Source organism: Acanthochromis polyacanthus, chromosome 21, assembly GCF_021347895.1.
Source record: "Acanthochromis polyacanthus isolate Apoly-LR-REF ecotype Palm Island chromosome 21, KAUST_Apoly_ChrSc, whole genome shotgun sequence".
Classification (NCBI taxonomy): domain Eukaryota; kingdom Metazoa; phylum Chordata; class Actinopteri; family Pomacentridae; genus Acanthochromis; species Acanthochromis polyacanthus.
Genome location: NC_067133.1, coordinates 16,915,351 through 16,928,796, shown reverse-complemented (window position 1 = coordinate 16,928,796; position 13,446 = coordinate 16,915,351). Strand labels below are relative to the sequence as shown.

The window sequence follows — 13,446 nt, the reverse complement described above, 5'->3', positions numbered from 1 at the left end:
TGCATTTTTTGATTCTCCGACTTGCCTCGCGGTGCTTGTTTTTGATTTTCAAAAAGCAGATTAGAACTGCTCATTACTGTGTGTTACTCTGTATTTAGACTGACGATTGAAAACTCTGCACTCGACTTCATGTCGCAGGTAGAAAAACTGATGGTAGAGGCAGCTTAAAGGTTTTAATCATCATCACTATTTGTCTAAAAAGGCTTTAATTTAAAATAAAACTGACGAGCGGCTGAGCCAAATATCATCACAAATTTTCCCAGCAGCTCTAAAACCCGTCCTGTGGCGTCGATACTCATTCAGTGCAAGACGGCCACTTTTATGGACTTCTTACAGTCGGTTAAGATGACCGACAAGCACTGGGAACATTAGTTCTGTGCCACAAGTCCCATACATCAACTGTCTTGTGGCGAGTAAGGGAGGGGATCAACATATTCTAAATGAGCAGACATAATCCCACTGAATGTGGAGTTAAGCCATTTCATAATTAGCAGATTTTCTAATGTATGCCAGGCTTTAATGACCTTTGCAAATGAGAATGGTTGTTTGAATTTCCATCCTTCACATCGTTTTATCCCTGCCATATCTGCCTGATAGAATGAGTGCACCAGTTGATGATATGCATAAGCTTAATGAACAAGTGCACACACTTCTGAATGGAAACTGATGGGCTCAAGCCAGGGAGATTGGAAATGCATTTCCACACCTTGCATATCATCATCATGACCGTAAGTGGTGTCTCTCTGACCCGTTAACAATGCATTTCAAGCCTTTTCCTTCAATTAGGTACACTTCTCACTCAGATTTCTCTCATCAAAACGCTATTAGCATACTACAGTTTAAAAATATACTACACTCCTAGAGCAACACAACCTTTTAACTATAGCAAATGACAAAATTATCATTCATTCCGCAGCTCACATGGCAGTCGTGAAGAGCGGATGTTACTTTTATAGTTAGAAAGACATGTTGTTTTGAAGTGTGTAGGGTTAGGTAGGGGATTAGAGTTTTAAGGGCTAGAAATCAACTACAACTCCTATTTACAAGCCTCAACACTGCTAGAATCAATACGTTTAACATTGAACCACGCTCATACTAACACTGTCAACAACCTACAAACACATGAGCCAGTTGTTTTAAATATTTCAGATACTGGTGGAGACCAAAAACAGAGCTAAAAAAGATCTGATTTACTTTCACAAAGATGACACAAATCTAAACAAATATTCTGTTTCTGCTGGTTGCGAACGAAGCTAAATTTTTGTTTATGTTGCTGTTGAAAGGCCAAAAATCTGTCATTGCAAAGGCACTGAAACAGAAATGAGTTATGTGCAACTTTCTGCAGACTGGAACTTCAGCAAAGATTTGTATAAATCGGCAGCACAGAATGAATAATATTGTGTTAAGTATACTCACACGCAAAAGAAACGCAAGTTTCTTTTACCCGATGAAAAATTAAATTTGGTTTCCCAAAACAAAATTACATTTGGTACTTTGTGGTGCATGGTGTGTTCTTAACATTTTCTGTTGCGTTTTGTAAGGTTGGTGTGAAAACTGAAAACGGAAAACGAATCGTCGCAATACACCAATGCATTGATGATGTGGACATGATTCACACTTTGCACGTGCAATTGAATATGCACGATTTATCGACACCTTCAGTGGGTATAAATTTCATTCAAGATCATAGGCATTTCACTTGCTGTTTAACTATGCCATGCTCAAACCAAATTGAGAGGAACCAAGCCATCGGACGTTTCTTTTGCGTGTGAGTATACATGTATTGAATGCAAGATTTGTATTACCAAACACAATAACCCTACAAACAAAACAAAAATGTTTACATATTAATCTGTATTTGCTCCAAGTGCTAGTAATTACTCTGCCAAGGAATGCGGTGGAGTTATGTGATGATCGGCGTACGTTTGTCTGTTTGTTCGTCTGTTAGCAACATTACTCAAAAAACGGGAGAATGCATTTGGATGACATTTTCAGGAAAGGTCAAAAACCACAGAAGGACCAAGTGGTTAGATTTTGGAAGTGATGCGGCTTATAGTCTGGATCCACGGATTTGTTAAAGATTTCTGTATCATTGCGAGATAGTGGCAAAACATCACTGTAACTATGAAAACAAGTGAACACTGATCATCAGCTGCCTGCTGATGATCACATGATTGCGATCCTTCTATAAATCGACTGCTGCGGACTAAACCCTTAAAAGCCGGGACCGAGTATACTCACACACAGCCGAAACCGAACATTCTCGGCTCAACACGTGTGACTTGTTTATGATTGCTAATTAACATTAAAAAATGCACACACCCGTATGTTTAAGTCGATATAAACATTGGCCCTAAATTTGCTTATTTCAAACGATAAAGCCGTATGAGCCATTATAACGAAGATGCAATTACGAAGCTCTTATCTGGGCCGCATACCGGCCGAAATTTAATATGGCGAAAGTCTACGAAAATGCAACCTCGCAAGACTTGATCGATATTTTTATGGATTAGGTGGTTTTAGTATCTGTACTTCTCCAGAAACATGGCCTTGTAAGGGTTAACTTACTGGGACTTATACGTCCGAAATGATACAAGGAACAACTGATTAAATTGTGGGTGTTTCCGAGTCCCATCAATTCCCGCTGTTACATATTTAGGTTACGCGATTCGGTATCCGTACATAATGTACACATGCACAACACACTCCTGTGCTTCAGTGCAACGTAATTTTTATTTAAGATTTCATCCATAAGAAATTATACGACGACCGAGAAACCTTGGCAGAGTACTACGCTCTCCGAGTGCTTTTCTTGTTCGAATTTGTGTACAAACTATAAAACTCACAGAATTGAACAATGTGCCTTTAAATTGCAGTTAAAGACATAGTTTGTTTCAATCTGGATAACGGAAAAATCTCAAACATCAACCCCTATTTTATAATATAGTCAGTGAAGCTATTATGGCTCACAGTAACAGTTCTACAAACTGGCTCACAAAAAAGTTAGTTTCACTAAAAATTACACCGGCGATATATTTACCGCTCCACTGTCACGCTGCCTAACTTCACCCCTCACCAGAAGCCTGCTGCGAAGCCACGTGGTGCAAAAGCCACCAACATTCATGATGGCTTTAATGCTATCAAACTAATCTGTCAGGGATTTCATGTGTGTTAACACAGCTCCGAATGCAGAGAGCAAACACTCCAACAACACTACATAAATGTCTCAATATCTTAACTAGACAATAAATAAACCTTTCAATTCCGGAGGATTTGCATGAGAAACGTGAGCATTAGCGAACACAGACAAGTCTTGTGCCTTTTCTGCTGAAGGGGAAGGATGGCTTCAAACATGATCCTTTGTCAGACGGGATGGGAGACACTGACACACACAAGCCTCTCGGTTTTTGCCAGATCTGCGCTCACAATGCCATAGATTAGTAAGAGCCTGACCACAGAGCTGAAATAAGCTAATTGCTTAATTAGCTGACCCAATTCTGTAAGCTTCTTTTAGCATATTAACAAGAGCTGTGCAACAAATAGTTATGTTTCACAGAGGCGGTGTTTGTTTATGGAATTACAATAATGAGGATCAAATACAAAACATACGGTCAATGGCATCCCTTTTATAGAATCTCTGCTTTGGAAAATCAAAGCATTGTGCGATTTCGGCAAAACACTGAGGTGCTTATATTTATGCACAACTGCTTTCAGCCGTTGTCTGATCTACAAGCAATGATCCTTATTTGTAATTGATGTCAGTTTCACGTCTGCTGTGTTTTTGTTTGCATGCGGTTTTCTTTTTTTCCTCCACTTCCTTTTTTTATTCTGTTAAACAATTAAGGTGCTTCGGGGGAGCAGTTTGACCGCCCTCTCAATATTTCTGGACATTTGAGCAACGAGGGACAAATGAGAGAAGGGACGAAGGGGGGGGGGGGGGAATCATATTAGATTGAATGATGATTGAAATGGATTAATTTACATTTTCTGCATGCATACTTTACATACATGATCTTTGCTCAGCACAGGGAGTTCTGGGCAAAAGAGCACTATTTGTATGAGATGAACTCATCTATATGCTAATTCATTGGCATGTAGACCTGCTTCATTTCTTCCATTCAGGACTGTTTACCTATTAGCTCTTATAGATGCAAAGGGAATTGGAATATTAAAACCAAAAAGCTCAGGAATACAGAGCATTAGCAGTACATCAGCTGTTATTATATTTATATTAGGGTGGCATTTCTGCCCTTTGTTTAAGCTGCAACCGTGAGCCAACTTCCAAGCCACTTTACAAATAAAATAAGCCAACTCTGTCACTTAAGTGGGACTTGTTGCCACTGACAAAGGCACAGCGGGTTTTCAGAAGTCTTCAAAAGGCCCGGATCAGACTACACCCTGCTGCAAACCGTATGAGCTCGCCCTGATTCAAATGAAGAATGATCTGACACTCTTCTGTTTAGCATTTCACAAGTCTAGGTTTTAAGGTGCCAAAATTGTCTCGTGTGTGCAGCACAAGAACACAATCCGGGAACAAAAACTGATTCAAATGTTGCTAGGGAGCGCCAACACGTCCTTATAAGGGGAGACGTTTGACAGATCAAGTTACAAGCGATGCCTAAATGTTAATGTAATTTCATATGAACCCCGGCTGAAAGAGATGCAATCAACCATTCCTGATTCAGACGACTGTTGTGTTTAAGAGGATGACAACCCCCTTTCTTATTGTCTATGTAATTCACCAAAATTGCCACTTACAGCCGCTAAGAGCAGGACGTTTCATCTCCAAGCTTCCTCTGGTCTTTGCTACTCATCCCATTTCTACTTCCTCCAAAAGTGCCACCACTTCATTAACCTTGCCAGGCATGAGATAAGAGAGGCAGTGCATCAAAGCTGCCTGCCCACAGAGAGAACAGAGCCCTGCGTGTCTCCACTACACAGCAGCCATCACACACACTGGCAGACACACAGTCCACAACCCATCCAACACGCAGAAAGGACCTTTTGTGTTGCAAACTGTCATTCAGAAACCTGTTTTTTCCCTCTTCTTTTCTTGCGCACATGACATCATTATGTTTTAAATGTAATTCGAGGTGGGGTGAAAACATTTTGCAGGGGTTTTGAGGGACTGCAAAATAATTGGTCTTGGTCAGGCTTGACTCGGATGCTTCCACGCATTGTCTCATGGCACAGTTTTGAGAGGAGTTCAGGTGCTGTCATCGCGACGACCCGCACGCTTAAAAGCCCCGAAAATGAGAAAATTAAACAAGAAAAGCATCAAAGCCAACTTCGCCTCGATGAGTAACAACTCCCGACTTCCTCAAAGCATGAAAGTGGATGGTAGGAAATGTATTAACTGAGTCACAATATTGTTTTACTTGCACCACATACAAATCTCTCTGGTGCATTTAATCCCTCTACCCACAGTTTCTCAGAAAGGAGGATATAAATTATTTTCCTTTGGTGGAAACGGCAAATCCCTGTCTGGATTCTGTTAAAAGGCTTAAAATGTCACTAAATGCCAAGGCTGAGACTCCTGCTAACACGTAGGTCTTTAAGACAAGATGTTAAAGCGTTGAAAGTTACCTGAAATTGATGAGGTTAATATTCTTATCGCAAACCGAGGCTTCTGAGGAAGTGGATATTGAAAATAGCCAGGTAACCCTTCATATTAGAGGCTATCACACGGATTAACAGCATAAACACCAATTACACATTTCATTGTTTATTGTCAGTAGCACTTTGAAGAACAGGTTACAATGCATAAATTAAAAAGGATTGAGGTTATTTCCCCACAATACAGTATCATCATAAGTGTGTATTTCAGTAAAGAAGACAAGCAAACGTCCCCCCAAAAAAAAAAAAAAATAACACAAATGCTGAATGCTGGGCTGTAAATGAGTAATTTACCATGAATATCCTCCTCTATCCCTTTACGGCCATAGGAATTTCCAAACCACATTATATGAGCATGGAAGGGTCTGTCACTGAAATTTGAAATAGAGGACAAAGGGCCACTGAGCAAATAGGTTTTTTTAGACGCCATCCTCTGAGTTCTCTGCCAATGTGAATCAGAGGTAAAATACAGTGCATTAAGTCGACCTCTGAGGCAGCACAGAGGAGGGTAGAGTGAGACATTCTGCTATCTATTAAGACTTGCGTTATGTATATATTGTGTTTTGAAGGAATTTTACTGATCCACAAAACCAGCAGGAAAGGATAAGAGTGAGTCCCTAAGACCATGTGGTAAGCAACTGCAGTGCAGAATCTCTGGCAAGTCGAAAGTTGCTGTGCCGTTAAGGAGAAAGTCTGGCAGAATCCTGCATGCCCGCTGATAACATGGTTGGATTAAGGATGTTTAAGGGAAGTGAAAATTATTCATTTGAGATGGATGAAAGCTGCACTTGTCAAGTCTACCAGTCATGCACTTTATACATTTCATTTCCACTAGCCAGCATGCATAATTTCCCCTCAATGCAAATTTCTACACACTGAAAATTGTGAGCATATTTACACCGCTCCCTTAACACATTCTCCGACACAGAAAATGGATAATCTCTATTGAACAGGGAACAAAACAATGCAATTTTGTTTGCAGAGGTGTGAGAATCTAATTTTGCGCAGGAAGATAAACTCACAAGACTCGCTAGAATGCAAACAATAGCTTTCATTTGAAATCGTGCCTGAATCAAAAAGAGACAGTGTTGGGCGCCTCTGCTCATCACAATGACATCTGTGGAAAGAATTTGAGCACACGGCCAATTATCCAATCAGACTTTCTGTTATGAGTGTAATTACGGGTTTAAAGTCACCAAGTCTTGGCCTCAGTGTCTGTCTAGGAGCCTTGGAAATACATATATGTGTACTGTATATCTTTCTCTCTATACAAATATTATGATCTCTCTGATGAGAATTAAGTCTCCAGCCTGGATGGCCAATAAATTAGAGGCACGCTTCTCGTTTACTCATCAGAGCTAATGAGCCTGATAAAATTACCTCGAGGATCATAATTACAGGCTAGTGGCAGAGACTCTGGCAGGGAGTGGAATAAGACGAAACACACACACACACACGGAATTTAGATTGTGTTGCAAGAGGCGGCTAACCTAAAACATCACAAAGCACTCATGCCTTATTAATAGAATAACACGCTAATTTCAGAGTGCATTTTAAGCAAAGATGGCTGCACATTTTTTCCCTCTAAACCCATGCTGTTTGACACCATCGCGTTTTCAAAAAATGTACAGGATTAACATAATGCAAGGTGCCGAACAATATTACAATTACCACCTTTTCTGTCAGAGCAGTTCAAACTGATTTTACCACCCTTTCATAAAGATTAAGCACTTCATGGGTAATGGCATATTTTAATGAACGATGGCAGCCTGGACACAAGAGCTCACCTCAGAGGATTCCATTTCATCACACATTCACAGGATGAATTGTTTTACTTATGAATATTAATGTCCCTCTAATTTGAGGCTGTTGTTAATGCTTGTCGCTAGGAGCTTGGCAAATCAGGTCCCATTCCTGTTAAAACCATGTATTAGACACCCCCCTGACACTAAGCCCTCGCCTTTGATTCTTAATTGCAGAAGTGCAAGCATTTGCAGTAGATGGGGCGCAAAGCTTTAATTAACTCTAATATCACACATTCAGTCTCGACTGTCACCCACATCACGCGTGGCATTTTGTACCAATACCATCTCCAACTCTGCTCAGCTAGAAAGATTGTGTTCCAAGTTCATGATCACAATTTCATGCATCTCAAAATGAGGGATGTGTAGTTTGTAAGTAGCTGCGGAATGCATCGACGCCACCGAGCTATCTTGATGCAGTCTTTTAAAAAGCTCTATTAAACGTTGATGTGATCGCTGTTGATGCAAAAGGAGCGTTGTTGGTTTCTTACTGAAAGCCATGTCTCGAGTTGTGGAATCAATAGTCATTGGTGAAGCTTAGGAAGTGGAGTGAGAGGAAAAAAAAAAGTGCTGGTTAAATAGAGAGATGTGTGCCAAAGGAAGCTGTTATTAAGGAAGTAATTCACCCTCTCATACGCTCTAATCTTCAAAGGATTTATTGGACAACTGATTTTCAAGTTTTAAAATACTATAAATAGCAAACAAGCACACACCCTTAAACACCTCTAAAGATGCAGCATCACAGTCCAAACACTGCGAATGGCATTTTCACACACCGGCGGCTCCACACGTCATTTGAACATTTTAATAGCTCAGGTAGGGAGCAAACTCTGATGCAGATATTAGTAAAGAGTAATGTTTAATTAAACCAGGTTTGAAGATAAAGAGCTCAATACAACCTATAGTTTATAAGCCGGCCCCATCCATAAGCTGCCGCTCCACCTAATCCTCTTTCACATAACATTATTGCATCAGCAAAGCCGAACATTTTTGCACCATTTATAAAATTAGCAAAGAAATTAACTGTCTGTACTGTGGCAAATTGGATTTCCAAGTTGTTGCCTGGTGATACAGCATACCCAGGCTGCCACCTACAGTACAGTGTGAGAGACGAGTCTGCAACATGTGTGGCTCTTCCATTTTCTACACTCCATCCCAACCTAATTGTCAAGGCTCCCGACTAATATCCTTACAGGAAATTTGTTAAAATCCATTATTAAATAAACACTGAAATAATTTCATTCTGGATCAAGACTGTTGAGGGATTACACACTTAGAATCCTCATTCTTTGTTTGCATGTGGAACAGCCAGTGTCCTCTCTGTTATTTAAACATATAGATCAATTTTGCATTTTATATTGCTAAAACTATTAATACGATACCTTATTCTAATAATTCCATAAATATATAGTGTCTGTACGTAACAAGGGTTATCAATAATAGTGAGATTTCTTTGGACCAAGTGAGAAAATTTCTTTTTCAACAGTGAAACACCTGAGAAAAAACACAAAGTGTGACTCATAACCTATGAAGAAAATTGACACTCAATTTAACAAACCAACCAAGTGATTCTTTGACCAAAAACACCTCAACATTTAGATTTGAGTTTTGCAGCAGTAAATGATTTTATCCATCATTCTTCCTAATTTGACATCTCATCCTTTGCCTTCTCACTAGCAAACTGCAGAAATACTGTAGTAGTCAAATATAAAAACCGTAAATGTTATTAATACAGAAAAAATTAGGACAATTTAGTTTTGTTTTTTTTTTAAATCCCTTGAGGATCATTCAACCCGTCTTTTACTCCTTCGCCTGAACAGTTTTGAGATGGAGGTTTTCCTTTTATTTTTGGATTTCTTCACTCCTGTTTCCCCCCAAAAAACACAACATATTAGAGGTTGCACTCAAATTCGAAAGACAAACCTAACAGAGATGTGTTCTGTGCAAGGCTCACCAAGATTCTGCATCATTTTATTCAACTGCAAGTCCTCTTCAACTTCCCTGAAATCGACCAAAGAAAAGAAAAAAAAACTGGAGTTATGCATCTTAATACGCATTTTAGTAAACGTCACGTCCAAGTTGGATTGTGTTACCTCCGCCTGTCCTCATCCAGACCCTCCACGATCGCGTTTCTGCCGTCCACAATCTCCATCAGCCTCTGCATCAGCTTCTTCTCTCGCTGTTGCTCCTCTCTGGACTTTAAATGATCTGTAAGTTGTCAAACTTAGATGCTGACAAAATAAGAGGAAGTAACACAGGTGTTGGTGAGCAGAGAGTCTGGGATCTCTTACCTGGTTTCTCCAGCAGCCTGCGAAGTTCCCCCTCCACACCTGGCTGCTGCTGCTCCAGCTCCTGAGTCCTGGCTCTGAGATATACACCCATTAAAAACATGTTTTTTTTTTTTATGCATATGATATCTATCTTGAAAACAAACTCAAATATATTTGGTTTGTTTAATGCAAATAAATGTAAGTATATAGGAATGGTATAAATGATACGAGCTTCATTCACTGGATAAAATGAAGCTTTGGAATGGTTTCATGTAATTAAATGAATAAAAAAAAATGCTTTTGCTGCAAAAATGTAAAACAGATAGTGGTGGAAAGCTCTGAGACACCCAAAACAATGAGTCAACAATGTGGCAGAATTTCTCAATATACATCTGCCTTCATGTTAGAAGCTATAAAAACAAGCCGTACTCACGTGTAAACGAGCTCAGACTCCTTCCTTATGTACATCTGCTTCTTTCGAATGAGGTTAAACCAGTCAACCATCAGTGGGTCCATCAGTATGTCCGCCTCACCCTCTGGAATCAGGTTAGTGCCACACAGTACATTACTAAAAGAGATAAAGTATGCTAATCTCACGCTGTAATGTGTGATCGCTGATGTGTGTGTGTTTAATCAATCAATCAGGTCATTTTAAAGTATTAAACAAAGCACAATGTGCTGTATAGACTGCGGAAGTTTCTTTGAAATCTTGTTATTTGCTCCGGGTGGCTGGTACGGTTCAGCACAACTCCACTAAATGTTTCTGACTTGTGAGTAAATGAAATCCTGCAGGGATAAATTAAGCTCAGAAAGTGTTCCGACAGCAACATTCAAACGCAACTTTGGCTCTGTGCTCTAATGATACAGCGCAAGAGCAAAGTGCAGAATATATATATATATATATATATATATATATAAATAAAAAGACATTTTACATCTGGTTAATATATTAACATCATTTCTTAATATATTGTAACAGTGAAGACGCCGCCCCTCGTTCGCGACCATGGCTCATTCCATTTCCACCAGATAAACCCATTTGTTTTATTAAGACTGCGTTATTTGCACAATAATAACATTAAGTGCAAATTAGGTTTTTAAGATAACTTGGCTGCTGTAGGAAGCTGGTTGAGAGGTTTGTGGAGAGGTTGGAGATTTATTAAGATGGCGGGTGACTCACCTCCTGGGACTATGTCAAGGCCTTTATTAAGAGGCAACGTTGCAGCCAACAAACCGAAAATGGAGCCCAGACTGGTGCTGGTTCTAAATCGGAATCTTTAAATTTAACGTCAGAATGATATCATGCGCCGCAGAACAGGATGTTACAACAAGCATGCTCCTTTTTCACTGTATACTTAGCGTTAGTCACCTCTGCTGCTCCACGAAGCGCCGAACTGAACGCAGCATCCCTTTTATTTTGCCAAATATTTTACGTTACACTCAATTCACTTAAAACTCACTTCATTTAAAATAGGGAATTACAAATCAAACCATCCGTGGCAATGTTGATAATCACTTTAGCAAGTTCTCGCTTTGGGGTTTAAGACTGTTGGTCACACAAAATAAAGCGTTTTTCTTCCACATGTCACCTTTAGCTGGCAGTAATTATAATGAGCCTCTCTCATAATTTGCTCAGATTTTAAAGAAAAAATAAAAAACAGAATAATGCATAATGAAAATGGTAGCTGGAGCATCACATTAAACACAAAACCTCCAGTGCTGCCATTTTTTTTAAAAAATGCTACAAAATGTTCTCCTGATATGTGAGTTTTAACATGCAGAGAGAATAAATTAATGAATGAAGCACTGATTTGTCTTCATGTAAGCAAAAACCTAGTCGGGATTAGCTTCATTTTATTCATGCATGTGTGCAAGAAAAGATCTAGTTTGCACTCAAATCATCCTCAAATATCCAAACTACAGGAAAGTTTTAGCATCCTCAGTGATTCTTACACACATTTTAGTGATCAGTCGTCTGCAGTGTTGTGATTCAAAATGAAACACAGCTTCACCAAGTCAGACTGGAAAATCCGAGTAGGTGGATCAATCGATTTCAGGGTGAACATTTGCCAATCCCAATTAGTGGCCAATCAATCAAAACACATATACAGTAAAGATGAGGCTGGACAGAGGCAGACAAAGCAGCCCCACATCCTGCCATCACCAGAACAAACATGATTTTGAAGTATAAGTGCCAGGGCTTTTTTTTTTTTTTTTTATTTTAACGCCAACAAATTCCAGTTGAGAAGCAGATGATCTCCTAGGTTGGTGTGCAATTGATGTCAAATTCTGGCCAAGCGACTACATGCTCAGGCTTCCTGGGTGGGGTGTAGGCAAGAAAAAAAATTTAAGCAATCGACCAGAATATACATATTACTATGCCCGAGTCATGTTGACCTTGAGCAAAGCAATCAGGCCCCCTGCTCCTCGTGCCTCAAAGGAGAAGCAACATCCCCGTGGGCCGGCTGTGCCTCTCACCTCATTTGGCTGCGGAGACAGTAATAGAAATGGCAGGTAACTCCCCGCACACACACAAACTCCAGCTGATGGCGAGTGAATGTGAGAAGTAACCAGGACACTGACGCAGCAGAGGGATTCAGCACAAAGTCCATAAAATATCAGATTTGGTGATGGAGGTTTTTCATTGCCAGAGTGCAGAATTGACCATTGGATTGACACATTTTGCCTCAGAGTCTTTGTGCATGGGTCCAGCTAACCCTCCTCTGGACCACGAGGTTGACCAGCTTTGTCGCTTAGCACGGCAATGAGGACTAAATTCAGCAAAAACGGTGTTTAAAAGCTAAAATAAATGAATTGGGGAGGAACAGGAAGATGTAATTCCAGAATTGGAGGACATTTTCTGTCTCAAACATCAAATTTCAAATAATGCATGTACAAAATACTAAAAGATGCAGTTGTTGGTGTACTTGCCCTGAGAACAAATCCCAAAAAAAATTAAGGGGGAAAAGAATGTTTGAAAATATATATATTTTTAAAAACACAAATCAGTCTGGAGTTCCCCCTAAAATACCATTTTCTCTTGTCCAACCCCCCAGATGCTCAAATTGAACCTCAAATAAAACAGTTAAAATGTAATTTAAATCTCCTTTTTTTGTTTTTTTCCATTGATGTCTCTCATAATTGCGGGAATTTTTTTTTTAATCAACATAATATTTGTGTCCCACAACATGTTAGCTTAACCTTTTTAGCTGGTAAAAGAAGAAGAAAATAGTCAATCATATTGATACGCTGGAATTTACATCATCAAACAGTTTTCCAAACGAATGGGTAGAGCAAAGCTATATCCTCTCTTCTATTTTTAAAATTTTCATAACCTTCTCAGCCTTGATTGAATGTCTAACTCTACCTCATGCAACCCTGATATGCACATTATCAGGATGCGACAAATTCATTTTTACTTCTTTCTTTACTTTTTTTCCCCATCTGTAAGTTTGTTCTCTTGGTCAGCAGTAACAGCTAGCTAAATATCTAGCTTCCACTCCTGAGAAAAGGCTAACATGAGCATGGATTAGCAACCCTGTTCCTGTGATTAGAGCAAGGCTAGCAAACAACAAATAAAACATGAAATAAAAATGGTACCACTGATATGTAAGCTGAGCCAATCAAGCCTTTGATAGTTTACTACCTATTATTGATGAACATGGAGCAGAAAACTGTAAAAAAAAAAAAAAAGGTTTATTTTCCAAAAATGTTGAAGCCCAAGTGTCCTCCAATTCTGGAATGACCCATATGGTGCA

General features: G+C 39.4%; 1 protein-coding gene across 3 annotated transcripts in view; it reads right to left on the bottom strand.

Moving 5' to 3' along the window:
• micall2a (mical-like 2a) overlaps positions 1 to 13,446 on the bottom strand; it is a 90,454-nt gene that overhangs the window by 67,691 nt on the left and 9,317 nt on the right. Inside the window, exons 13-17 of one of the 3 annotated variants that reach the window (XM_051941378.1) lie at positions 10,122 to 10,224; positions 9,710 to 9,783; positions 9,512 to 9,626; positions 9,373 to 9,419; positions 5,710 to 7,954 (exon numbers count right to left, since the gene is read on the bottom strand). In XM_051941378.1, the coding sequence (XP_051797338.1) occupies positions 7,719 to 7,954; positions 9,373 to 9,419; positions 9,512 to 9,626; positions 9,710 to 9,783; positions 10,122 to 10,224 (575 nt within the window). In that variant the 3' untranslated portion in view covers positions 5,710 to 7,718. Of the gene's footprint in view, positions 1 to 5,709; positions 7,955 to 8,058; positions 9,283 to 9,372; positions 9,420 to 9,511; positions 9,627 to 9,709; positions 9,784 to 10,121; positions 10,225 to 13,446 lie in introns of those variants that run through there. The other 2 variants (XM_022200323.2, XM_051941379.1) reach the window with 2 other exon arrangements.